This window comes from Puntigrus tetrazona, chromosome 24 (assembly GCF_018831695.1).
Source record: "Puntigrus tetrazona isolate hp1 chromosome 24, ASM1883169v1, whole genome shotgun sequence".
NCBI lineage: Eukaryota > Metazoa > Chordata > Actinopteri > Cypriniformes > Cyprinidae > Puntigrus > Puntigrus tetrazona.
The window spans coordinates 2,011,582-2,037,392 of NC_056722.1; the positions used below are offsets into that span (position 1 = coordinate 2,011,582).

A 25,811-nucleotide genomic window follows, 5' to 3' on the forward strand; every position below is an offset into this window, starting at 1 on the left:
GTAGATTGATCATCATTGTTATCAGAATATCTTTCTTTACATGTAATACCAGCATATTATAAAAATAAAGGAATAAAACAGAAAATGAAATCTAAGCATGCAGAGACAATGTCAATGATCTGCAATGCAGGGGTGAAGGCTGGACTCAAGCGGACATACAACAGTGTGACCCAGGAACAGCTGGAGATCTCCAACATGCCTCAGTGGAGGCCGATTTTCTATGCTGTGGCCTTCCTCCATACCACAGTTCAGGTCAGGACAACTGGACATTTTTAGATTTTCTTAACCTTATAAAGCCCCAATTAGGATACCTTGCTAAAAATAATTTAAAACAATATCATATCATATTTATAATTTAATAACATAAACATTGCATAAAAAGCAAGATTTCAGCACCGCAGTGAAAAACCTTTTCTCCTCATTGTCATGTTCCCTCTAAAGGAGAGACGCAAATTTGGTCCACTTGGCTGGAACATTCCCTATGAGTTCAACCAGGCTGATTTCACTTCCAGTGTCCAGTTTGTGCAAAACCATCTGGATGATATTGACATCAAGAGAGGAGTAAACTGGATTTGTCTGCGATACATGCTAGGAGAGGTACAGTACAGACTTGCTATTGTTATTTGTTTTGACGCATCCCAACTTTTAACCACATTCTGTAATTTTACTATTGGTTCTGTAGGTGCAATATGGTGGACGTGTCACAGATGATATGGACAAACGCCTGCTCAATACTTTTGCCCGTATTTGGTTTAGTGAGAACATGTTTGGGGACAAGTTCTGCTTCTATAAAGGATATACTATACCAAAGGCCAAGATGCTGCAGGATTACCATGCACATATTGATACTCTGCCATTGGTTGATACACCTGAGGTGATACAGATACATTTCTTTTTTTATAGGGTTTAGTTGGTGACGTACAACCTGTAACCTGTTGATATAAATTTAATCCAATAGGTATTTGGCCTCCATTCCAATGCTGACATTACTTACCAGACCAACATGGCTAATGAAACCTTAAACACCATCCTCAACATCCAACCCAAAGACAGCAGCAGTGGGGAGGGCGAGACCAGGGAGTCATCTGTCCAGAAGATGGCCAATGAGATGTTAGAAAAGCTTCCTGCTGATTATGTGCCACACGAGGTGAAGATTAAGTTATTAGGTTAAAGCCCTGGTTAAAGCCCAAGGATAACTACAAAGATAACAATATTAGCACCAACAGTTGACAGATTTCGTAGAAAATAGCATAGTGTATGATGCATGATGATTTGCATTTAAAGAAACAGACATGGAAATCAGTGTGTTTCTGCTTCTACTCAAAATAGACTTTTCTATAATTATATAATAAATTATCTGTAGGCTATTTCAAGCTGACACTTCACAGACATATTCTTGGCAAGCTAGAGACTTATATCACATTTTGTAAAAAGGGGCATAATGTCTCCTTTAATATAGATTATAAACTTTTGACTCTATGCAGGTGAGGAGCAACCTACAAAAAATGGGTGCTTTCCAGCCCATGACTATATTCCTTCGTCAGGAGCTTGATAGAATGCAGCGTGTCATTGGTCGTGTGCGCACCACCCTGACCGACCTTAAACTTGCCATTGATGGTGAGTTCTGGAAACGTTTACTCATAGTACAGTAAAACACATTCATGGTTTTAAATTTAAGAAGAGAAACTTTAATAACATCATCACAAATGTATAGAAGAAGATGCTTTGTATTGTAACACAATGGGTTTATAATCCCAAAGGGACTATAATAATGTCAGAGGATCTCCGCGACGCTCTGGACAGCATGTATGATGCTCGTGTCCCAAAATCCTGGCAGAAGATCTCTTGGGAAGCTGCTTCTCTGGGTTTCTGGTTCACCGAACTCCTTGAGAGGAACCAGCAGTTCCACAACTGGACTTTCAGTGGTCGACCTCATCAGTTTTGGCTCACAGGGTTTTTCAATCCACAGGTTGGTCAGTTTTCTCATTAGACTTGGGTTTGGGTTTCGTTTGATTAAGGTTTCTCTATTAACTTATTGTTCTTCATTAAAGGGGTTCTTAACAGCGATGCGTCAGGAGACCACTCGAATGAATCTGTCTAAAGGCTGGGCCCTAGACACCGTTGTCCTGCTCAACGATGTCACCCGCATGATGAAGGAAGATGTCACAGCCCCTCCACCAGGAGATGTGGGAGGCGTCTATATCTATGGCCTCTATCTGGATGGTGCTGGATGGGACAAGAAAAATGCAAAACTGACAGAGTCATCTCCAAAGGTATAATGGGGAAAGATAAATAAAGACTATATGTGGCCATAAGTTTGTAGATAATAGTTTTGGCTGTTTCAGAAATTAACTAATTGACTAATTGACTTCATGAAAATCCTTTTAGGAAAAAATATTTTTTACATGTTAGGAAAGATGTTTGTAAGAGCAATTATTTAAATAAATTTTTTTGAAATATTTAATATAAACATGCTTAGATATCAGAAATAAAATGACTGGCTCTCTTCAGTGAATTAGGGCAAGTTGGAAAATAGTTATTATACTTAACTAAAACTAATGCCAAACAACAACAAAAAAAATGTTTGTCAAAGTTGTCGACAAAGTTTTGATCATTTTATTTTTGTGAATTATTAAAAAACTATATGGATATATTTTAAAAATGACAAAAACACAACAAAATGATTAAAACTGTAACCTCAATAAATAAAACATATTAAAATAAATTTTCATAACTTTAACATTAATACAAATATTGATATCTCAGTTATACTAACGCTGTTTGGTTGGTTTTTCTCATTTTAAGAAGTAAATTTTAAGAAGTTTTTTTTACTTTATGAGCTTTTAAACTAATCCTAAAAAAATTAAATTATTATTTAGTTTTGTTTTAACAGAAGTATCTTAAGAAAAAATATATTGTTTTTCTACTTTTTTCTACAATTCAATACTAATATCTTATATCAGCAGTTTTAATTCAGCTAGTATTTTTCCCATTTGTTAAAATCTTTTATGATCTAGACAGACTGAGACACTACAAAGTCATGATAACATATGTATGTTGTTTGGTAGGTTCTCTTCACACCATTGCCGGTTGTGCATGTGTACGCTGTGAGCAGCACCACAGAAACCAAGAAGCCTCCCATTAATCTCTACTCCTGCCCAGTGTACAAGAAACCAAGAAGAACTGACCTGACATACATCTTTTCACTGTTGCTCCGGAGCAGCCAGAACCCAGACCACTGGACGCTGAGGGGAGTCGCTTTGCTCTGTGACTGTAAATAAACTCATAATGTAGTCCAGAGCTATTTTCACTCAAGAAGTTCATTAAAAAAATATTATCAATAATAAAATATATAAAATTATCAATATAAAATGATCAATCTCTTGTTTTATATTTCTAATGTACTGACACTTTGCTTTATATTTTGATTTATTTTGCCATTCTGTATTAATGTTGAAATTGGATGCACACTTGAATTTTCACAAGAGATGGAAGAGATTTTATTGAGAATTCTCTTCCCTTGTTTGAAAGCATGAATAACATGACTGTGTATATGGCGGAAAATAATATATAGAAGAAACATTGTTCCATTACAACTAGTGTTCTTGAGTGAAATGTTCTTTATTCACACATGCACCTTTCAAGCATATAAAGTTGAAAGTGTAATTAAAACAGTCAAGACAATCTCATGGTGCTAGTCCATGCTTTTTATCATCATTACAACAATGATGTTGGTGATAATTTTCTCCATCCCCTAATAAAAAAAGTTTGGAAAACTGCATAATAGAAATAAAAAAGTGCCATACAGCAACACTGCATTTTACTACTGTGATGCTTAAAAATCAGACTGATTTCAAAGCCGTTTTATCTGCTTATAGTCTAATACTAATACACTAATTGCATTTTTCCCAGAAACTCTTCAGAAACCAGCTGATTGAGTTAATATGTTTATTTAAAAATACTACAACTGAATGGTGACGTTTCATCACCAAGGTTAGACTGCAAAAGTTGTTTTTCAGAGTTTACACAGAAAGGCACAGAAAAAAAAATATTGTTTATGAATGACTTGTCTGCACAGTTATATTCCAAAAACCACTACAACATCTAAACTGAAAATTTAATTCATCCACAGTTGACATGCTGGATGTCAGTTCTCTAGAGAAAGTCTAAAATGTACTTCTCTGAATTATTTGTAAGTTCAGCTATTCAAATAAATTTATTCAAAAACAATTTACACACACCTAACAAATAATGTCAATCCATAAAAGGTGCACTCAGTCAAAAATGACCCCTGAAGAATGAGTCAGTCAGTGTCTTACAAAAATGATTTTATTCTACATGAAGTGAATCTATTATCCTACCTTGATTATTCATGATGCTGCATCCACTCCCATAGGTGGCAGTATAAAGGCAAAGAAAATCACTAAGTGCACCAAGTCTTTAGTTGAATTTAAAATTAGAAACCATAGCCTAGTCATTTCAGTACATTAGTTTAACATTTATAACCCTTCATAGTCCATAACAGATGTAAACAAGAAAAAAAAGAAACTATGGATATTGTTTGTAATGTACAACTTCCTTAATTCGTTCATTCAGTTGTCGTTAGAACCATCCACTTATCCACACACTTAGAAGAGAGATCTCTCATCTTCCCAATCTTTCCACCTTCAAGTTCTCCATAATCGAAATCATATCTGTACACGAGTCTTTCCCAAAAGTGACTGTCAAGACTTGCTGCTTAAGAAAGCTGCTTCATGTCATACATCGGCACTTCTGATTCCTCGCCCTTGCCCTCGTCTGGACCTTCTTGTTTCTCCGTTGGCTCCGTGTAGGCCACACCAGGGCTGGACTTGCGGCCCTTCGGTGGTGGGACGGGTGCCGATCCTTCAGTGGTCCCTTCTGCTCCTTCCTGACCTTCAGCCACCGTCCTTTCCTTCTTCAGGTTGAGTTTTGCTGGCACGGTTTTCGTGATGGTTTCTTTGAAGCGCTCGCCAGACTGTTTCAGACGCTCCCCAGATTGGCGGATTTTCTCACGTCGTTCGGCCGTTACTATGCGCTCACCCAGCTTGTTGACCTTGGTGCCCAGATTCTCTTTGGTCTTAGTCATGTTCTCACGGGAGAAGGTCTGCTTCAGGCTTTCGATGCGCTTCAGGCCGGTCTTCTTTAGTTTGGCAGCAGTAGATGAATCTGCCTCCTCAACGACCATGTACTCCTCATCCGAGTCTGGAAGCGGGGCCTCCGGGGCATCTGGGTCTAAAGAAGCATCACCACCGGTCGCTCCCTTCAGAGATGTTTTGGAAGCAGCTACAGCTGGAACTTCATTATCTCCCTGTGGGAAGAGAATAAGTTTACCATACATTTACCATACTTTTACCATCAATAGCACAGCTGAGAACGCTTAAATCAAATGGTATAAGGCTAATTAGACAAAAAATGCACATATCAAACAACTCCATTCCATAAGAGTATACTTTTTTCATCTACATTTTTATAATGTTATAATATAAATAGAATTCCATAATAGCTCTATACAAAACAATTTTGCAGTTCTCCAAAAAAAAAAAAAAAAAACACAATTAACTAAATAATCATGCATAATTAGGATAGCAAAATAAGGCACGAAGGATAACACTCACCAAATAAATAAATATGTGAAGGTTATAGTTATTTGAGGTTAAATAATTTTAGCATTTTACTAGAATCTTGTTCTTATAAAGCTTCCGCTAAGACAAAATAGTCCATTAAACTAACATAATCACTTGAGCTCCAAGATGAACGCTACGACAGTATTACATTAAAATTAATGCTGAACTCCTGTGAGGTTATTTTCTCTGCAATCGATGACTGAAACGTAATATAATTACGTATGAAAGATAATGATTAAATGAAAGAGGAGCGCGAGTCCGACGCGGAGTGATACGAGACACGTGAAAGTAGCGCCAGAGTTACCTCAGTGGTTTGCAAATAAATGTAAGGTAAGTTTATAATCTGTTTCGAAAGGGTTTTATTTAAAATTTATAGTGTGCTGTTGAATAACACGAATAACATAACCCTAGTAGCTCGATATAGCCTATAAAAGGCTAATAGCTAGAATAACTGAATCAGGTCACGTGACTCACTGGACTTGACCGCTTCCAAAAAATTGTAGCAGTGCTTTATACACGAAGAAAATGCACATTTTCTATAAGAAAATGACTACTGATAACAAACGGCAAATGTTCAATAAGTTATTAAAGACTCTGTCCACAGCTTTTTTAACCATCCCTCAGTCAGCCACGATAGCACTATATTAGGACATGAAGCTTCAGAGCAGCTCTCAGAATAACCCTGAACAAATCTGTCAGCTGTTCTCCTCACGGTACGAGAGACCATCAAACCCATGGGCACTAATTAAATGTAAGATTGTTAGAGAAAAGAAACATGAGCTGATTTGAGTACACTGGTTGCCTATTAGTCTTCAAGAAAATGTCTATTATACAGAAAATGGAGAACATTATCCTATTTCCTTTGATACATCTTCACAAAATGAAGATAAATCTTAAACTAAAACATTGTAATTGTAAATCGTTCATAATGGTAAATCTGAAAAGTTTATGTTAAATTGAAAATTCTAGCTAGCCAACCCATATTTGCAACAGACTTGCAGCATTTACTATCGTAATTTAAGAAAAGCTCTTAAAAACGTATGAAAACATTGTGATGTTTAAAGATTTAAATTATTTTATTTTTAATCATGTGATTAAATACCTTTTTCTTATACTATATTGCCATTGGGTTATTTGAAACAAAAAAATAAATACAAAAAATACAAACAAAAAACTAAATTTTCTCAAGATATTTCAATAGCAGATCTATTGCAGATGTATGAAACAGTATTTCTAGATTTAGCAATGGAACATTCCTCCATGATGTCATAATTCTGCACTTGATCTTAATCTGATTTTGGACAGCTAGCCTCGTTTAAAACAACAGCGGTATTCCAAATAAGGCTTCACAGTTCATTATCTTATGCACTTAAAGAGTGTATATTAATTCATTTTTACTCCTTCATGGATCACATTACATGGTTTATCTGTGTGCTACTCCAGACATCCTGCCACATATCAGATAAAATGGCTGCCAACCTAATCCTCCATTCTCAGTGGGGACTGGCAGAACATTCCTGCTGTATTGCGTTTGGCTGTAGGCCACATAACCTTCTAATGTACCAGGATTTATCTTGGATCATGCAAGACCTTGTATCTTGAAACAATCTGTCTGTCTTTGATAACCCCATTTGCTCAAGTTGAAATGTTGTAAGACAAGTTCAGAGTTGAAAAAAAAAAATCATCAGCGCATTGAGTTTCAACCATGAGTAAAGGAAAATGGTCTATTATTGTAAGGTGTGTTTCCAAAATTAGACCTGCTTGAGAGATCCAAAGTTTATATGGAACCCAGAAAACCCCTGTCCACAAGCTGAAATGTTGTAGTACAAACTAAGGCTGAGGATACACTGGTCAACTTTGGGAAATGTTGTGGTCATTGTGTTAGCAGGTGAGACACAGAGCCCACCACTGATCTAAAATAGAAATTTGTTACCCAGTGGAAAAGTGTACAAGCAACATTGCAGAAAAAGTTACCCTGTATATCATCAGCCTAAGATTCAAAAAACATTTGATGCAAAAAGAGTTTCAACCAAAGGAAAAAGGTCCACTGTTCTAAAATTAGAAATATACTTTAGAGATCCAAACTTCAAATGGAACCCACAAAAATCTACGAGCAAAAGAAAAAGGTATATTTCCAAAATAAAACCTGCTTATAATAAAATTCAATCCAAAAGAAACCATTTGCATGCCACCAAAAGCAAGTCTTACCTGGTAGATGACGACACGGAACTTGTTCTTGTTCAGCAGCTCGACTTGGGTTTCTTCCACTTTCTTGACACGTATGTTCTGCTTCTCCACCCGCACACGGACGTCCTTGACGTGGCAGCTGACCTTGCGCGTTTTCTCCAGAAGTTTCTCAACGGTGCTACTCGTCACCGTGTGCTCCTTCGTCAACTTCACCACGTCCGCTTGGATGGTCTTCACGGTGTTCTCCAGCTCCAGCTGCCTCTCCTCCATGCGTTGCTGGCACGCCTGCACATTGTCTATGATCCCAGACACCCTCTCCAACAAAGTGAAGATGTTCAGTGTGCTGGGCTCGTCCGCCACACCTGCCAGTCCCAGTTTGTCGGCCATGCTCGTCCTTGTAACCCAGTGAGGACCCTAGACTAGAACTGCCGAAGGTCTCAGGTCCTGCTTTGGTGGATTTCTGTTGGAGCTGAAGGGGGTGTTGGGTTATGGGGTGGGTTGCTGGATCGCGGGGCCGTGGTGGGCCCTGGAAGAAGAAGCTTGGACGAGACGGACTCACCCTCTGACTGGAGCTTCATGGACGTTCTGGAGAATATAGAAGCTCCACCCTTCCTGTATATAGGGAACACAAGGTTCAAAGGCCAGACACACAGGGAACGACTGGAAAAGAGGGCAGAGGGGTTGGAAGGGGGCACCAAACCAACTCACCATGAATTCAGTGTTATTAATATCCAAAGTAAGGTGACACCTTGTCATTTTTAGAAGATGCGTGTGCAGCTGAGATAATGGAAACCCCCTTCATTCTCAAACGCACCTATTTATTTTACAAAGAGCTATGTTTTCTTAAAGAAAAGCTAATGGCATGGACACATTTGGTTAAAAAGATTAGCACTAAACAATACCAAGATGATCCATCATTGATAGTCAACGGGTTATCCAACTTTAGACAAAAGGCTTTACTTAAGCGTGATCATTACCAAGTTGATGATCGTTACCAAATCACTACCAAGGAAATTTAACAACCGAGTAAGCAATTGCTTCTAACCATGTCCACAATGCTTTAAGATCAACCTCGAGCATGATTTTGACATCTACGTTGCGACCTGGGGAAGATGATCCACCTAAAGATTGACTGTCCAAACCCGTGAAATGATGCCACCAGCTGCAGTCTATTCTTAAACCCAGAGTCGTCTATAATTACTCATCACTCATGTCATAGCTGAGCGAGGCTTACTTAATTCTCCAGAACTCTTCATTCAGCTGATACTCGACACCACTTTCCTACACACAAAATCTCACGTGAGCAAACAGTCAAACTTTTGTGGTCAGATCCTTTTTCTGCAAATAGTTGCTTCTCAATGCAATTTGTCATTTTAGAACTTGAGAGCCTAAGATGCCACTCTTAAAGGGATAGTTCATCCAAAAATTCATTTACTTACCCTCAAGTCATTGCAAACCTTCTGTGGAACACAAGAACAAATCTTGTCTTTAAAGTTGATGTTTTTCAAAATATCTTCTTTGTTTTCCACAGATGATATGTCATACTATGTTGGAACCACAAGGTGAGTAAATAACCCCAGTAAAAGATGTTTTGCGAAATTGTAACAGCATCCAAACTGGTTCAGACCTGATGTCTTGGAGCACGATGCTAATGATTTAAACATGTCAAACTACTTGAACCGGATTCTTAAAATGAGATTACTCTGAGATATTGTATTACTTAGGACGAGTCACATCTGAATTACTCTAGGTTTAACCACTAACCTTACACCGTGTGTATGTGTACAGGCAACGAAAATATCTGTAAGACTGAGAATTAAATTTTATTAAATCTACAGCACTGGACACAGTTTCACAGGTCATGCGATATGCAGTTCATAGAATTAAATTAATGTCAATAATGTCCGTTTCAACATTAACAACACCGATAACATTAGAACATAAAAACTACAAACATTTCAACATTGATAAGATTAGCTAGTCAAACACGTTGCATTTCATTCTCTGGAATTCCCTTCAAAAGAAACTGTAAACGTCATCACTTCGTCGGCAAACTTGTTCATGTCCAATTAAATTTGGTGTTCAGCTATGTTTGATTTGAGGAAATAAAAATCAAATCAAATTGGGCAGTTAAAGACAGTCCAGAATTCTTATTTTCAGTAAAGAAGCACATTCCATGGAAATAGAGGACGTCTGTTTTTGTGGTACAGTTTGTGTGCCGAGAGTTACATTTAACAACACGTGAAAAAACCTGGTACCACAATCTAAAAGGAAAAACCAAAATTAAAAAAAAAAAAAAAAAAAAAAACTTGACAAAAAGAGCTGGCTTTTATCATCCTTTGACAGTGTTTTCCACTGACATCAAGTACCTAAAATGTCCTGAAAGCAAGAAAACAATAAGGCACCATCCAATAAAATAATAAAATAAAATTTAAATTGATAATAACCTTATTGTCCAGAGTCAAGAAAGCACAAAACAAAAAAAGCACATTAAAACTGTAATCCACTCGGTACAAAAAGTATAAAAAAAATAAAATAAAAACAAGCTACATCATCCTTGAAGAGTTGTTTGATGAAAAGTTCTGCTTTTGCCGTCTTCCGCGATTGTTCTTAGGACATTTCCTAGAAAACAATAAATCAAATATTTGTATAAATAAATAAATATATATATACACGCACACAATTTTGTATATTATACATAATAATATTTATATACAAATTTATATTTTGAATACATTTATACACACACACACACACACTATAATATATATAACTTTTAATAAATGGAGTGCAGTTATAAGAATTTGTTACATTTCATGTATATTTTTTTTTATTAGCTTTAATTAAGAAAGATGCTATCAGAAGATGCTAAAATGAAAAGTTTCTTTTTAAATCAGAAAAACCACACGTTACTGCAGTTGATTTTTCAGTTATATTCCTCCAGCTCTTACCTGGTAATACACATGACAACTGCCACAATAATGGCTATCTGCACGGCTCCAATGATAGCAGCTATGAGCACATAATGAAGTTTCTGACCGCTGGGTACCACATACAGGATGTTAAAGTCAGCGATCTCATCACACTGTGTTCCCGTGTAACCCGAGTCACACCTGCGGAAAAACAAGAAACCATCTGAAACGTGTTTCCCGACAAATGTCCTTTTGTAATGAACACCTGAAAGGATGCACACAGATCCGTGCAACCAAACACCAGACGCTCACCGGCAGGAGGCGATGCCGTAATTAAATTCACACTGGCCGTGAACGCAGAAGTTGGCGTAGTCATCTGTGCAGGGAACGGGCATCCAGCCGTATCCTTTTCCTTCCCCGGCTTTTGCTGGGTCTGAAAATAATCAATGTAGTTTAGCAACTCCATAGCTAAAAGTAGCAGATTAAGCTCCTATATAGCTTTGCTTTTAAAAAGTAATTCTTTTTCGTTATTTTTCACCCTGAAATAGCTCACATTGTGGAAATGATTAAAAGACGGAGATGATTAGTAATGCACTTACCGATCGATTCCGGCTTGTAGGGAAGTCCAGCTTCGGCTTTCTTAGCTTTGTCTTTATCTAAATGATAACAAAACAAACACAGATTGCTTCGGTAGACGTCTATCTTTCAAAAACGATTTGTCTCGATGCTGTGATTGTGACAGGATCTGACCTGGGCATCTCCCTAAATGTTTGACGTCAATCTGTTCCTGCTTCATGCAGGACGCCTCTCGCACCAGGCAGGGGTTGTGGTACGAGTTTCCGTCCGTGCCACAAACTGGATTTTCATTGTGCCCGCTGCAGTCGATTTTACACGAACAGCTGCGACATTACAAAAAAAAAGGAGAGACACATTTAAATGCTGTGAGTCTCGAGTGCACTTCAACAGTAACTGATGTTTTCAATAAAGCCCTGGATATACCACGAAGCAAACGTGTTTCAGCCACGGTGTTAAAATAAATAAAAAAGATAATTATCTCACAGTTCTGGCTTGTGTCCTTTTAAGTTTAAATCTCACAACTGGGAGATATGAACTTGCAATTCTGAGAAGGAAAAGTCTGAATTGTGAGATATAAAGTCACAATTGTCGGAAAAAAGTCAGAAACAAAAAATCATAATGACCTTTACTATTCAGTTTTCTGAATAGTAATACTTAAAATATTTTGAGAAAAATGACATCAATTACAAGAAATGTGATCAAAAATGTTATAAATCTTGCAGTAAATGATTCTCGGAGTTCTATTTTACATTTATTTGCACATTTAATATGTATTTTAATATTTTAAATTAAAATGTCATATTATTATTAACCATTATTATAAATATCTTCAATATTTTCCCATGAATGTTTATTATTTTACATATTTATAACAACAATACAATTTAAAATAATATATGTATAAAAATAGAGAAATTCTGACACTTAAAAATGACAAATGAGACAAAGTTCAAATCTATTACAACACATACACACACACACATATATATACACACACACACACACATATATATATATATATATATATATATATATATATATATATATATATAGTGTGTGTGTGTGTGTGTGTGTGTGTGTATGTGTCTTGTCTTAAATCACAAAGTTCTGACTTTCTTTTTTTTTTTACTTTTGCCCTTTTTTATGCAATGGCAGAAATGGGTTTCCGTACATCAGGGTTATTCAATTTAACTAAAAAAACTTTTTTCCTTTTTTTTTTTAATGAATAAACTTTTAGCTAGCGATCAAGGCAACACTTTAATTTCTATTAAACGAACAAACTAAAACTTATAAACATTGTTTATAAAAAACGAACAAATACTTAAAAAACTACCAAATCAAAGAATCAATACATGACAAAAGCATATCAATGATCAACTAAATGTCATCAACTAAAGCTACGACAAGTTTTAATGCCTGGTGAATTTCACCAATAAGAGCAGCTATAACCATACGATCAATACGGAAGGCCCCTGTTAGAGCGCTCCTGTGTAATTGTCTCCCCCTGCTGGCTCATGTAATGTAACTAATTAGCTGTGAGTGTTCGAGAGCTGACGTCGGATTCTTTTTCCCTGGGCTCCTGAATCTCGTGTCCTTGGAAGCTGCAGCGCTTCCTGGAGTTAGTCCATACTGTTCATTAGCGCTTGGCAAGAAAATGCGAAAGTAACATGAACCAGGCAGAAAAACTTTTGATACAAAAAAGTTTCGCTACGCTTCCCCGTCTCGCGGGAGTAATGCGATTTTCAGCTCTTTGAAAAAACTGAATTCTTTCCAGCATTATTCACAACGGCAGTTGTTTCCAATGTTGTAAAAAATAAATAAACAAATAAATAAAACTCATACATTCATTGCTTTAAAAAGCTGGCATGAAAAAGCAGGAGATTTATTCATTAGCAACTCCTCGATACTCTCATAAATCAGACGACATAAGCATAATCATAAAGGAATGAATGCAGCACGTACGAGTCCTCATCCTCTGCGTCTTCATCGCATTCGGCGCCGTACTTGCAGTTGCTGCATTTCGTGATTTTTTTGCCCGAATCTATGCCTGATCCTTCATATTCTGTAAAACAATAGATGAAACAAAGATATTTTTATTAATGCATTTTTATGAGCACTGAGAAACACTCTGAACATCTCTTGCTGCCCGTATTAATGAGATTTACTTTTACTGTATTTTTTTTTTCTCTAAAGTTTTCCTCCTGGTTATCCTTCACCATTGTCCATTTGATTTTAAATAATTTTAATTATTTATTTTTTTAATTCTTGAACTTAAAATTGACATATTAAATTCAAACACTGCAAAAAATGTTTTTCATATTTTCTTTTTCTTATGCTCAGATATCTAAAACTTGACAAGTAAAAAATATCGTCTTGCTTTCAGAAAAAAAAGTCTAAATTAAGTAATCACAATAATCTTGTTTTCTTTTTGAAATACAGTTATTTGGCTTACCCTATTGGTAGATTATTTAGCTTGTTCTAAACAAAATCTCACTTAATATTGACTTCTTTTTTTTTTTTTTTTTTGCTTGTGTAGAAAATTCTCCACGTATCTCAGCTAATCCAAGTTAAAAAAATGCATTTTTTTTACAGTACGAAAACGTTTACGTCTAATGCCTGGCGTGATTACAGTAATATCATTCATGTAAAATGTATTACTTAGTTAAACGAAATCACTAACTGCGTAGAAAAACAAGTGCATTTTATTAGTTTTTAGTTGCGATTTAACATATACATTAAATTTTACATTATTATTATTATGACTGTTATTATAAAGATCTTGTATAATACAAATCTAAAACTGAGAAATGAGACAAAAGCTGAAATTCTAAATACTTGGTGGCATAGCCTAGATTTGAGAAGTGGCCAGTGAGCGAGTACATACTCAGCAGCACTTGAGCTGCGTTCGTGCAGTGCTCTGTAATTTGCTGTAATGACAGCTCTAGAGCGGCCTTCATCTTTAAAGCCGCACCGAGGGAGGTTCAAACCCAGCACAGCGCGGGGGTCACTCTTTTATCACAGAACCGGCGACTTCGGCACGACGGGGCTAAAAATAACCTCACATGGCATGTTTTGGCTGATCTACAGCGCTCCGGAGTGATGGGAGGCGACCCGTCTCTGGGATAATTTGAAGCCTGTAGGTCAAAATCCTAGAAATGACCGCGTTTCGATTTCCTGGATATTACCGCTGCCACTTTACGGTCAGTCAGAAAAAATATATATATATATATATATTAGTAAAGAAAACAAACCTCCATCTCCAGATCCCGAGCTGCTATCTGGAACAAGAAACAAGTAGGACTAATTATAACTTTCCATTTATAAATATATCGATGTATGTCTAGAGTTCATACGGCGGTAGAAGCCGCGCACAGTCCTTGAGTTATGTATTATTAACACGCATATCAAATTCTTATGAGCCATGGCATGTAATTTGTGGATGAAGAGTAATCATGAGATTAATTAGCGCTAAGAATAAAGGTTGTCACGTATCAGATCACGCTGCTCATCAGAGTCTGTAATATAAAGCCTCTTCATATGCACAGGATGTTAACAGCATTTATGGATCTCAGAAAAATCCATCCAGTGTGCAAAAAAAGACCATCTTTATGTGTCTTGATGACAATTTAGTCATCAGTGGTTTGTTAGAGGCTCATCAAAAATGTAGTTTATTTGAGTATATTGATGTGCATGAGTCACATAAAAAAAAAAATAAGTATTTTATTTTTTATTTAATGTATAAAACATTATATCACTTAAAAAGTCCCTGAAATTCATAATGTTGGGTAAAAAAAAGCCTGTATATGACTGCTAAACGATTTATCAGAGTTAAAAACATTGTTTATATTAATCATCATATTTAGTTAAGTTTTTGTTTTTACATAATATATGTGTGTATACTGTGTATATTCATATATAAATACATAAACACATGCGTGTATATATTTAAGAAAAATATGTTTATATATTAAATATATTTATATAGAATATAAAAAAATATAATAATAATAATAATAATAATAATAATAATAATAATATATTATTAATAATGCTGCTTCAAATAGTTGTTTTCACCCCAAAAGTTTAAATTAATTGCAATTTTGGTTTTCCCTGATTTACTCAATTTACCCACTGAAATGTCATTCAGTGTAACAGTTATATGTTGTATTACAAAAATATGTTATATTTTTGTAAAACGTTACACTGAATGACATTTTCAACCAAATTTTGACATTTTATTCTCCCAAAACTTATTTGAAACCTTAAAAGTAGACACTTTAATTACATTTACGTGCTTCCTATGGACATGAAATAATTTCTTAACATCTCTGACCCATATACATGTAAATATTTTCAAAATATATACTGTATATATATATACATAAATTGTCTGACAGCACTACTTTTAAAACTTTTTTTATTTATACCAGCCACTCTAAAATATAATCTCAGACCAATGTTGATTGCTGCAGCATCTTAAGAGAATGCTAGAGACTTGTTCTGTTAAAACACGCACAGTCAGTGTAACATGAACTAAGGCGGAAGTTTTCATTTCAGGAAGTGGAGGAGACTCACCAGGATAGCAGGGGCCCTCAGAGGCCAGAAAGATGGGTCTCTGCTGGGTACAGGCTGCTTGTTTCAGATAGCACTCGTTCTGATAGGTGTCTCCGTTTGTGCCACATACAGGGACGTAGTTCTTAGAGCACTGCGGCAAACACAATACGTGCGAGAGGATTCAGATACAGCGAGGAAATCTGTGGTTTTGAATGCAGTATCGAGTTCGGCAATTTGGGATTTTTCCACTTTTAATATGTTTGAAATAGCTTAATGATCAATGAGAGGGGAAGGAAAGCAGGTGAATGCTAAAGCATCGATTCAGCGTTATAACTTGAGTGCTTTCCTAAAGGTCAAATCACAGAAATTTCACAGCGTTGAACGATTGGTCTCAGAGGATCAAGAGTGAACAGAAGCCAGCAATAAATCCATGATAGGCGGTGAATTAAAAGAATGCCGAAAAATGAATATTTGCAGATAATGGATTTAACCCGGAGGCCATCGAAGATTACATTACATCAAAAATGACATAACCAATGGATGCTCTGCAGTGAATGGGTGCCGTCAGAGTCAAAACATCACAATAATCCACTCCTATCCATCAGTTAATGTCTGGCGAGGTGAAAAACTGAGTGTTTGTAAAAAAAATTTAATAAAAGTCTCTGATTAATACATTTTTAACTGTAAACAGTCACTTTAATAATCATAAATAGTGCTTCCTCCGTTAAAAAAAATACATCAACAGTTCTTTCATCCAACTATTTTTGACTGTTTTTGCTTGTAAATGGAGACTTGTAATGTTTTACTGATACAAATGAGACTTTCTCACTGAAAAAAACACTATATAGCTGGAAGCAGTCTAAATGATGGATTTGTTTCTTACAAACACGCTTTAACCGAAGGACTGGAGCGATGTGGATTAATTAAGGATTACTGCGATGTTTTCATCACCTGTTTGGACCCTCATTCCGACGGCACCCATTCACTACAGAGGATCCATTTGCGAGTAAGTGACGCAATGCGAAATTTCTCCATATCTGTTCTGATGAAGAAACAAACGGCTGAGGACGAGCAGCTTCAGACTGGTTTATAAAGTAATAAATGATGGGTATATAATGTGTACCTGAAACTGGCATACACATTTGATGTCACCGCCGTTGTTTTGGCAGATGCCGTTGTAGCGGCACGTGGTGGCGTCACACACTCGCAGGTCGCTCTTCTTCTCTGACAGATCTGACATAAAAACAAAACAGAGGCCGATTAAACACCTATTATTTACAACATATGAAACCATTTTTACTCGTACGCTTGCTTCTTTTAACCTTTCTTGTAAAACAAAAAAAGCTACGGAAGCCCGACGGGAAAGTCATTGCGTTTTTTTTCCTCTCACAATTACATGTTAGGCGTGCTGCAATAATCAATATATACACTTATCGCACTATGTATATGCACACGACCTGAATCATGCTTGGCGACAGAGTATCTCGCCTTTTGTATTTACATAAAAAAACATTATAAAAATGCACAATAACATTTTTTAGCATGTCTTTTGCAGCTTCTCGTACATAACGTGGTGCAGTCAAGTAAAAAAAAAAAAACTTTTACAAAAAAATAGTGCTTTAAAAATAGCGTGCACCCTTACTTTTCAGAGGGAAAAAAAGTTACAAATATGCAGATGTAAAAATCTCCATAAACGTTCTTTGTGCATTTGTCTTTTTTGTACTTGAAGGTGTATTTACTATTTACTCAGGTTTTTTAGGGTATCTAATATATTATGTATATTAGTTTCACGATCAATTGTTTGTTGTCAATTGAAATAATTGCATTATTATACTGTTATATTATGATTATACATTCAGTGGCATAAAATGAGAATAATATCGCTTATCCAGTTATTTATGGGGCCTTATATATCACAGTTGTTATCGTGACAGGCCTATTAAACGTGTTTTATTTTGAATATTCAAGGCTGAACTGCCACCGGTGGCCCCCCAAAACACTACAAGTTCAGGTGACCAGCAAATGTGTTTAATGAGTCCAAATGTACTTATGCTGTGTTAATTAGGGTCCATACACCATAAACCAGCCTTCTGCATCTGGAACCGGGAAGTTATTTTAAAGCTATAATTCTAGTGCAGAATCAGCTTCATCCACTCATTATCAAAGCTGTGAAACACACTGATCTGAAATCAGACTGCTGCCCAGGAAGCAGCTGTACGGAGCATGTGTCTAACAGCTGTCAGCAGTCAACTGTCATTCATATTTCAGACCGCTAGCTGCGAGTATGAAGCCCATTAACAGAAATTAAACCAGGCCAGATCCTCCATCTGACACACAGCTGGGACGAACCTCTGAGACCGGGTTCAAGAAATTGTTCACCCAAGAATAAAGAGTCTTTCATTATTTATTTGTCCTCATGGTGTTTCAATCCTTTATGACTTTGCTCTGTGGAAAGTAAAGAAGATGTCTCAGTGTTTGGCCTGACAAAGATGTGCTCCTCAGAAGAAAGACATACAGGTTTGGAACCACTATATATATATATATACACACACACACACACACACATATATATATATATATATATATATATATATATATATATATATATTTTTTTTTTTTTTTTTTTTTTTTTTTTTTTTGTACATAACGTATCGTATGTGTACAAATGGTTCGCGGCCATTTTCCTAATCAAAGTGATCATCCTTAACCCCTTGTTAGTGTGGACTATGAAGTGGACAGAGCATGTGTGTGCCATTATCTAGTCATTTGGAATACATTTGTCAGAGGAAGTGATGTAATTTCCTCATTATCTTCAGCTGGGACGTTCATGTGACAACGTGTAATGATGACGTGTGTCAGCAGATTCGTTCAGGGATGGGAAAAATGTTAAATAAATAAATTATATATATATATATATATATATATATATATATATATATATATATATATATATATACACACACACACACAAATACATATATATGACACTTTTGACAATAAGTTTATACATATTAGTTTTTGTATATTAAAATATAGATATTGATATATATGCATTATATTGATTAAATATGACGATAAACATTTATAATGTTACAAAATATTTCACTTTCAAATAAATGCTGTTTTTTGCGTGTGCTATTCATTAAGGAATCCTGCAATAAATACATTGATAATAATAATAATAATAAAATGTTATGTGAGGAGATCAGCATATTAGAAGGATTTCTGAAATATCACGTGACACTGAAGATGAGTAACGGTGCTGAAAATAGAAATAAATGACATTTTTTGTTTTTATTAAAAAGAAAACATTTTAAATTGTAATAATATTTCAGTATACAGATACAGAAAGAAGAATCCATCCAGTCTTTTTGTAGATTTCTGTCAATGAATGGGTTAACGAGTTTGTATCATAAGTGTCGGTAATGAAATTCAAAAAGTTTTTATTTTTCTTAATTCCGAGTCTCTCAGCAGCTCTATGTAACCAAAGCACTTAAAAAACAGCGGCCTGTATGACAACTATTCTCGCTGTCAGGACGCGAATCAAGTTTTCAATCACATAGCCTTAATTAAGAACAAAGCAACCCCAAAGTGGGTCATCGGTCGTGCAAACAAAAGGCAGAGGACACCGCGGCCCTCGTGTAAATGCAGGCAGATGAGACGAGGCGTAGGACAGTTCGTTAATGAGGAGCAGACACTACAAACGCTTCCTGGCTCTCGGCCGAGCCGTGCATGCATTTGGAAAACTCCTCGAACGCTGCGGCCGCAGAAACACGGCCGAGTGTTCCTGATCAAACCAGCGCAGCAGACTTCAGAGGAGCAGCGGCTTGAGAACTTAATTAATCAGGCCTTTTAAATGAGTTGAGAGGTTAATCTGTGGAGGTGTTAAAGTGCCGTGATAAATGATGTGTTGGGTCTGGCACCTGTGGGAATAGACCCACTGATAATAAGAAAAAAAAGTTTTCACAAGACGTTATTTATATAAAACCATATACTTGCACGTTTTTTTCAATAACTGGTCCATTAAGACAATTGTTTTCTATTCCAAGTCTCTTCCTGAAATGTCATGATTAAATATGCAAATGAGGGATTTTCTCAATTGAACTAAATACTAATTTGCATACTTTTCCAGGAAACCAACCTGAACACCAGACTCAAAAGTCATTTTTCTTTTTGATGACATTATATATCGAGGATTTTGGATATCTCTTTTTATCAAAAAAAGCTAAAAGACATTTTTATTTGGAATAAAATACTTTATTTTAATTTTTACTTTACTTATACTTTAAAATAAAAGACAAATGATACGTGAACGAATACCTTCAGAGTGTACGCAAGGAATAAAACTATAAGGTTCGCTGCTTGTAAGCATTACCGAAGTGGAGAGTTCGCATTCAGAACAGGCCTTTCAAGCGTTTTCAAAAATTATTATTCCACATGGTGAGAAACTAAACTACCGGACTGCTCTCCCAGTAACCAACTGTGATGCACTTCTCACTTATGTTCCCTTTCATGGGCCCCTGCCTGAAAGAAACAACTCATCTTGCGTTGCACCCTTTGGGCATGCATAAAGACACATATAGGTGCATTAATATGATATATGAAAAATATGATACAGGACACCCTTCAGAAACACAGGTAGGAGGAAGGACGGTGTGAAATCTGAGAGATGGTATCATATGGTAATATCGTGATACATATCATGGTAATGAATATATTTAAAAATACTTACTTGTTATATAGGATTTATATTCATTATTATTACATATTGGTACCATATTCAAAACCAACAACAACCAAAAACGAAGTTTAAAACAAAAGCATTACATTAGTAAAAAAAAAAATTATAAAAAAAAATATATATATATATATATATATATATATATATATATATATATATATATATATATATATATAGTTTAATAGCAGGTTAAGCTATATTTAAGGATGTGAAAAATGCTGTATGGGTTCCGTTCATATTTACAAAACAAGTTCCTCTGCCGAACAACCAGCCAATAAGACCTAACCTAATCAAGATCCTTCATGGGATGTTCCTTACACATCCCTTATCTGATCTGACCCATTTCCAACTGCACATCTCCAAACAAACAGAGCACAATGTGTGTGGGGCAGAAATGGGGCAGAGGGGAGACCCAGATCTCACACTGAGCAAAGATAATCAGAGCAGTGACGGAAATCAATGCCGTTTGAAAGATAAGGACATCAGTCCGTTGCCTGTAGCCAAACAGCCCATCCGCTCAAGACCAGTCGATACTCATCTCCTCGATGGGTCAATAGACCCCGCAAAGTGTCTCTTATTAAAAAGGAGGAAGCTGTGAGGTTATAGCTCGACTCTGGGCCCCTCGTTCCCATTTAAAGGACGTTTAAACGGCATCATATGCTAGGTGCTTTTCTCCTTCTTCAGCAGCTTATCACATTTCACACATTTAAAGGAGTTCAACGCAGGTTTTAAATATGAGTCTAAAGGGAGCTGTGCTGCTTTTGCCATGTTATGCAAATGCAACTTTAATGACCGTGCTAGACCGGCAACATGAACCAGTCTGAACCAGTATGGAAATTCAAGCATGACTTTTCAGCAGGGATTCTCGTGGAGTCCAGCGCTGCGAAAACAGCATAACAGCACGGCATGAGGAAAGAGTCGGGTCAAAATATAGCTTTACATGCAATTATAGATTGCATACATATATATTAATACATGACATAAATTTAATAGAATTATTAGAAGGATGCTCTGATTAAAAGCGAACAGAGCAGAACAGATATGGTAGGAAATTGATAATTAAACAATTACACTAAAATTTATTGATTAATAAAACTGATAATTTTGACCCATACAATGTTTTGTTGGCTGTTGCTACAAACATATCTGATTTATTTAAGCTAGCTACTCAAATTCAGCTTAAACGTGCTCAAAAACATTGAAGTAACCCCATCTCTCAGAACGTGCGCTCCAGGCTGTGCTAACAGTCAACCGCTGCCAGGGACGAGAGCATTATACAAATTTTCTCCATTCTGTAGACTCTTTGCCTCCGGCATATTAGCGACACACACACAAAAAGACAATACACTTACTAAGAAGCACAGAAATTGGATGATGGGTATAGCTAAAGGACAGAGACACATAAAGCTACTTCAAAGAAGGCAAATGTACATCATGACCGGGAATGAGTTGCACTTTAGTCTGAGGGTCACGGTGGTAAACATCCTAAAGAGAGTGGCTGACTAGAGCTGTTGTTAATGAGTCCCAACCAGAAACCACTGCAGTCGACTTGTACTGTTATAATTAGATCAGTCGGGTCTTTCAGATCAAACAAGCGGTGATACGGATCTCTTAGTCTAATGCTGTAAGATCAAACATTCAAAGGTATGAAGCTATCAGCCATTGCTGTGAAGGAGTACAGTGTTTTCTGCAGTCTAGTGGTCAGGAACCGCCGCCGCTTTGATCTGCAAGATGGTTAGTAGCGTTAATTTAAAGTGATAAACCTCAGTTTGGCAGTGAATCGTTTTGTGCAATATATCTCCTAACATCTTAAAAAGCGTTTCGCCGCAATCCCAACAAGTTATAGTCTTGTGGTAAAGAATACCACAACTATATATACACAACCTATACACCAGATCCATCAACTAGAGGTAGGAACCGGTTCTTCTGAAGTACGCAAGGGAACTTTGACCATCAAAGTGATGGTGTAACTACAGACGTGGAAGGAAACAAAGGCCTACCAGCATGGTCCACTTGGCAGTGTCTGTGGGTGGGAGTAATTGTGGTTTACTGTGGGCTGGGCCTCTTTGAAGGCACCATCTGTGGAGGGCTTCCTTAAAATAATTGCCTCTTAATTATACGCCGGTGTGCAACTGACAGAATCCACAAGCATGACATCAGAGATAAGCACTTTAGGACCAAAACACACCTCGGTATGGTATGACGCAAAATGTTACGACAAAAACAAGCAAGCTAATTACGTAGAATATCATTACTGGTTTCTTTTAAATGGTAAAATATTTTCTCCTTCCAGTTTAATATGTAAAGACAGTAAATAAACCATTGCTTAATTTAATTAAAACATTTGTTGATGTATTCTGACCAGTTCCGCATAGCAACACGGGTTAAACCAGTGGTGTGCGTTTGAGGGCGGGGCTATATGCTCTTCTGACCAATGGCAGAAAGGGGAGCATTTGGAGAAACCTAACTGAAAACAATTATAATTTCTTTGATTAGTGGGACAGAAATTATTTCTAAATAAAATGTTAAGCATAGCACAATATTTACTTCTCACTATTAAAAATGAAGGTTACAAAAGGTTGTTGTGTAAGGATTCCACAGAGGAGTGATTTTTCCTAACTTTCAAAGCAATTTATTTGATACTGTGAAGATTTTTTATAATCCAGAGAACATTTTTTCAGCTTGAGACGTTTTGTTGAACGTTAAAGTTTCTTTAATGAACCACAGATCATTAACTTTTATTTTAAAGAGTGTGGTGCTTCAGAAACGACAGTTTAAGCATTTTCTGCTTAAATTCTGATAAGAATAGCACAATATTCACGCGTCTCAAACAGAAGCCACCAAAGACTTTCTAATTCCAGCTTAATATTCACAAACAAATCTAAGTAAACCATCAGCCCCACACAGCAACACTGGCTCAGCAAATGGTGCGGGCTTAAGGGCGGGGCTATCTGTTAGTCTGACCAATGGCAGATGGAGAGCGTTTGGAGAAACTAATTAATAACAATCATAATTTGTGAATCATAACAATCATAATTAGTGAACATTTTGCCTAAACCAGTTAAAGACCTTCTACTTAAATTCTAAGCATAACACAATATTTCTAAAACATAAAGGACTTTCTAATTTCAGCTTTACATACAAAAACAAATCAAAGTAGTTTAAAATTTTAAAACATTTGTTGAAGCCTTCCAAACAGCTCCACAAAGAAACATCGGCTCAACCAATAATGCAAATTTGAGGGCAGGGCTATCCGTTCATCTTGACCAGCTGCAGACAGGGGAGTGTTGGGAAACCATATCGAAAAACAATCTTCTCAAAAAGTTTCTTTTTTGGAGGGATGCCATAAATGCACCCTTTTTTTGGTTCTCCAAAGAACCTTTCAGTGAATAGTTCTTAAAAGCACTATTTTTATTTAGTGGGAAGATTATTTACATCATCTAAGGAACCTGTTCCGCTGTGTGCACTGAAAAGATTCTGTGGACGTTAAAGCTGCTTCAAGGAACCGTCAATGCCAATAAAAGAACGTTCATTTTTTCATTCGGTGCAGAATTGACGCATTTCACACTTTAAACCAGCTAAACGGTTCAATTCTATCTTCTTGAACATTTGCAGCTTAAATCCACTTGGTCTAAAACAGAAAGCCAAGGACGGGCTAAAATAGCGTGACAACACACAGAGCGAACATACTGCCTTAAATGGGTTCGCAAGCGCCCGCCGCATGCACACACATGCATTATGCAAAGCTTTGCAATACCGCTTCCCTCCGGTCGACCCCTCGCCCTGTCACGGTGGACGCCATTGATTTCAGACCTATGGGCTACGAGGAAGCTACGTGCATAAAGCATCTCTCTCGCACTGGAGTGATTTAGAGGCCGTTTGTCTGTTCAATGGAAAGCCATTAAATTGACTGATGAGTATAAGAGTTGGGTTTTCATATCCAGCCTTGCTTTAGAAACCCCGGCATCCTTGAATACAAAACGGCGGTTGCCTGTCAATTGATATTCTCTCAGATGCGTGCGCTTTTGTGTTGTGAGCGATGCGTGTTTCAAGAGCGCTCTGGAAATGGGCTGAAGACTACTTAAAGAAATCATTCTACGCAGCTTCAGAGGTTCTCTATTCATGAGTGTCTGTCCAGATCGGACAAAGATTGGAGCTCTGATTGCTAAGAGCACAGGATGTGCTCAACAGTGAATGCTGTTTAAAACACATTATCTAATGACATTATCCAACATTCAAACGGCTCATTTAAAGAATAATAACAGATTAGATATAGATCGGATATGCTTAAAGCGAACTAGTAACGTTTCTGTTCTCTTGCTAAGGTCAGATTGTGATGTCATACCGGGTCACAGAGTTGGAACGGTATGCATGCACATCGATTAAATACATAAACTATAAATCATACTTCATGCATTATTACGCAGATATACTGAGTAAAATATTTGCTTAAAAATTATTTTAAAAATCAAATATTAATACTAATTAATTAATGCAAATAAAATGCAATCATACTTTGTTAGGCAAATGGAATATTAAATTAAACACTATGAAAAAACACATGTGTGTCAATGAAACAACAGTATTTTGGTGCAAATGTATGCCACTATAATATAATATTTATACAATAATATAATATTTGTCCCATTGTGTTTCTTAATTAAAATGCTGTTATTTACAGAAGTATTTTTTAATATATGTTGCCCTGTTTAATTCTGCATATTGTTCAGATTACAATAATATTAATATTTTTCACTCGAAAGGATATTTTTGCTCATTTGGTACTCTTAAACCAACTTTAAAAACTGTGTTGCATGACCGGTTCAATATAAGGACCAAGCTCTCGAGGTAAAATCAGGTAAGCAATTTGATATTCACCTAAAAAGAGAGGTTGAAATAATTGCATTCTAATTTATCATTCGCTGACAACTAAAAGCAAGAAATGAAAGCACAGATGCAAGCATAAATATCGATCAACCGAGACCCAGGATCCAATTCCAGGAACTTCATCAATACAGAAATCATATCTGGGTTTTTAATATAAAACACACACACACACGCAAGGACAAACACGACAATTAAATGCACTTTTCGAAGGTCCGCAACTCGCCAAAACATATCCACTAGGCCCTTTAATAAAAGAAAGGCATTAACGCAGCGAACCAAAATAGCACGTCTAGTGAATTAGTGACACTA

General features: G+C 36.3%; 3 protein-coding genes across 3 annotated transcripts in view; 1 reads left to right on the forward strand and 2 right to left on the reverse strand.

Annotated features, from left to right (window-relative positions):
- Positions 1 to 3,818, forward strand: part of dnah5l (dynein, axonemal, heavy chain 5 like) — a 36,450-nt gene extending 32,632 nt beyond the window's left edge. Inside the window, exons 73-80 of the mRNA XM_043226614.1 lie at positions 131 to 252; positions 442 to 597; positions 683 to 874; positions 959 to 1,147; positions 1,485 to 1,617; positions 1,761 to 1,969; positions 2,052 to 2,273; positions 3,069 to 3,818. Of these exons, the coding sequence (XP_043082549.1) occupies positions 131 to 252; positions 442 to 597; positions 683 to 874; positions 959 to 1,147; positions 1,485 to 1,617; positions 1,761 to 1,969; positions 2,052 to 2,273; positions 3,069 to 3,281 (1,436 nt within the window). The 3' untranslated portion in view covers positions 3,282 to 3,818. The remainder of the gene's footprint in view (positions 1 to 130; positions 253 to 441; positions 598 to 682; positions 875 to 958; positions 1,148 to 1,484; positions 1,618 to 1,760; positions 1,970 to 2,051; positions 2,274 to 3,068) is intronic.
- A 116-nt stretch (positions 3,819 to 3,934) lies between these two features.
- Positions 3,935 to 8,468, reverse strand: cavin4b (caveolae associated protein 4b). Its single transcript, XM_043226612.1, has 2 exons — positions 7,854 to 8,468; positions 3,935 to 5,329 (listed from the first exon to the last, which is right to left on the reverse strand). The coding sequence occupies exons 1-2, from the start codon at positions 8,217 to 8,219 to the stop codon at positions 4,739 to 4,741; spliced, it is 957 nt and encodes a 318-aa protein (XP_043082547.1). The 5' UTR covers positions 8,220 to 8,468; the 3' UTR covers positions 3,935 to 4,738.
- Positions 8,469 to 9,636: 1,168 nt separating this feature from the next.
- The window catches only part of tmeff1b (transmembrane protein with EGF-like and two follistatin-like domains 1b), an 18,053-nt gene continuing 1,878 nt past the window's right edge, over positions 9,637 to 25,811 (reverse strand). The window contains exons 2-10 of the mRNA XM_043226611.1: positions 16,998 to 17,107; positions 15,896 to 16,025; positions 14,572 to 14,598; positions 13,283 to 13,382; positions 11,495 to 11,643; positions 11,344 to 11,400; positions 11,057 to 11,177; positions 10,784 to 10,945; positions 9,637 to 10,454 (exon numbers count right to left, since the gene is read on the reverse strand). Coding sequence (XP_043082546.1) covers positions 10,379 to 10,454; positions 10,784 to 10,945; positions 11,057 to 11,177; positions 11,344 to 11,400; positions 11,495 to 11,643; positions 13,283 to 13,382; positions 14,572 to 14,598; positions 15,896 to 16,025; positions 16,998 to 17,107 — 932 coding nt within the window. The 3' untranslated portion in view covers positions 9,637 to 10,378. The remainder of the gene's footprint in view (positions 10,455 to 10,783; positions 10,946 to 11,056; positions 11,178 to 11,343; positions 11,401 to 11,494; positions 11,644 to 13,282; positions 13,383 to 14,571; positions 14,599 to 15,895; positions 16,026 to 16,997; positions 17,108 to 25,811) is intronic.

Excerpts from the sequence above, each read along its gene's own strand:
- cavin4b (XM_043226612.1), bottom strand. The coding sequence starts at position 8,219 with ATGGCCGACAAACTGGGACTGGCAGGTGTGGCGGACGAGCCCAGCACA. Across the intron at positions 5,330-7,853 it reads TCCGTGTCGTCATCTACCAG|GGAGATAATGAAGTTCCAGC; the intron begins GTAAGACTTGCT and ends CTCTTCCCACAG.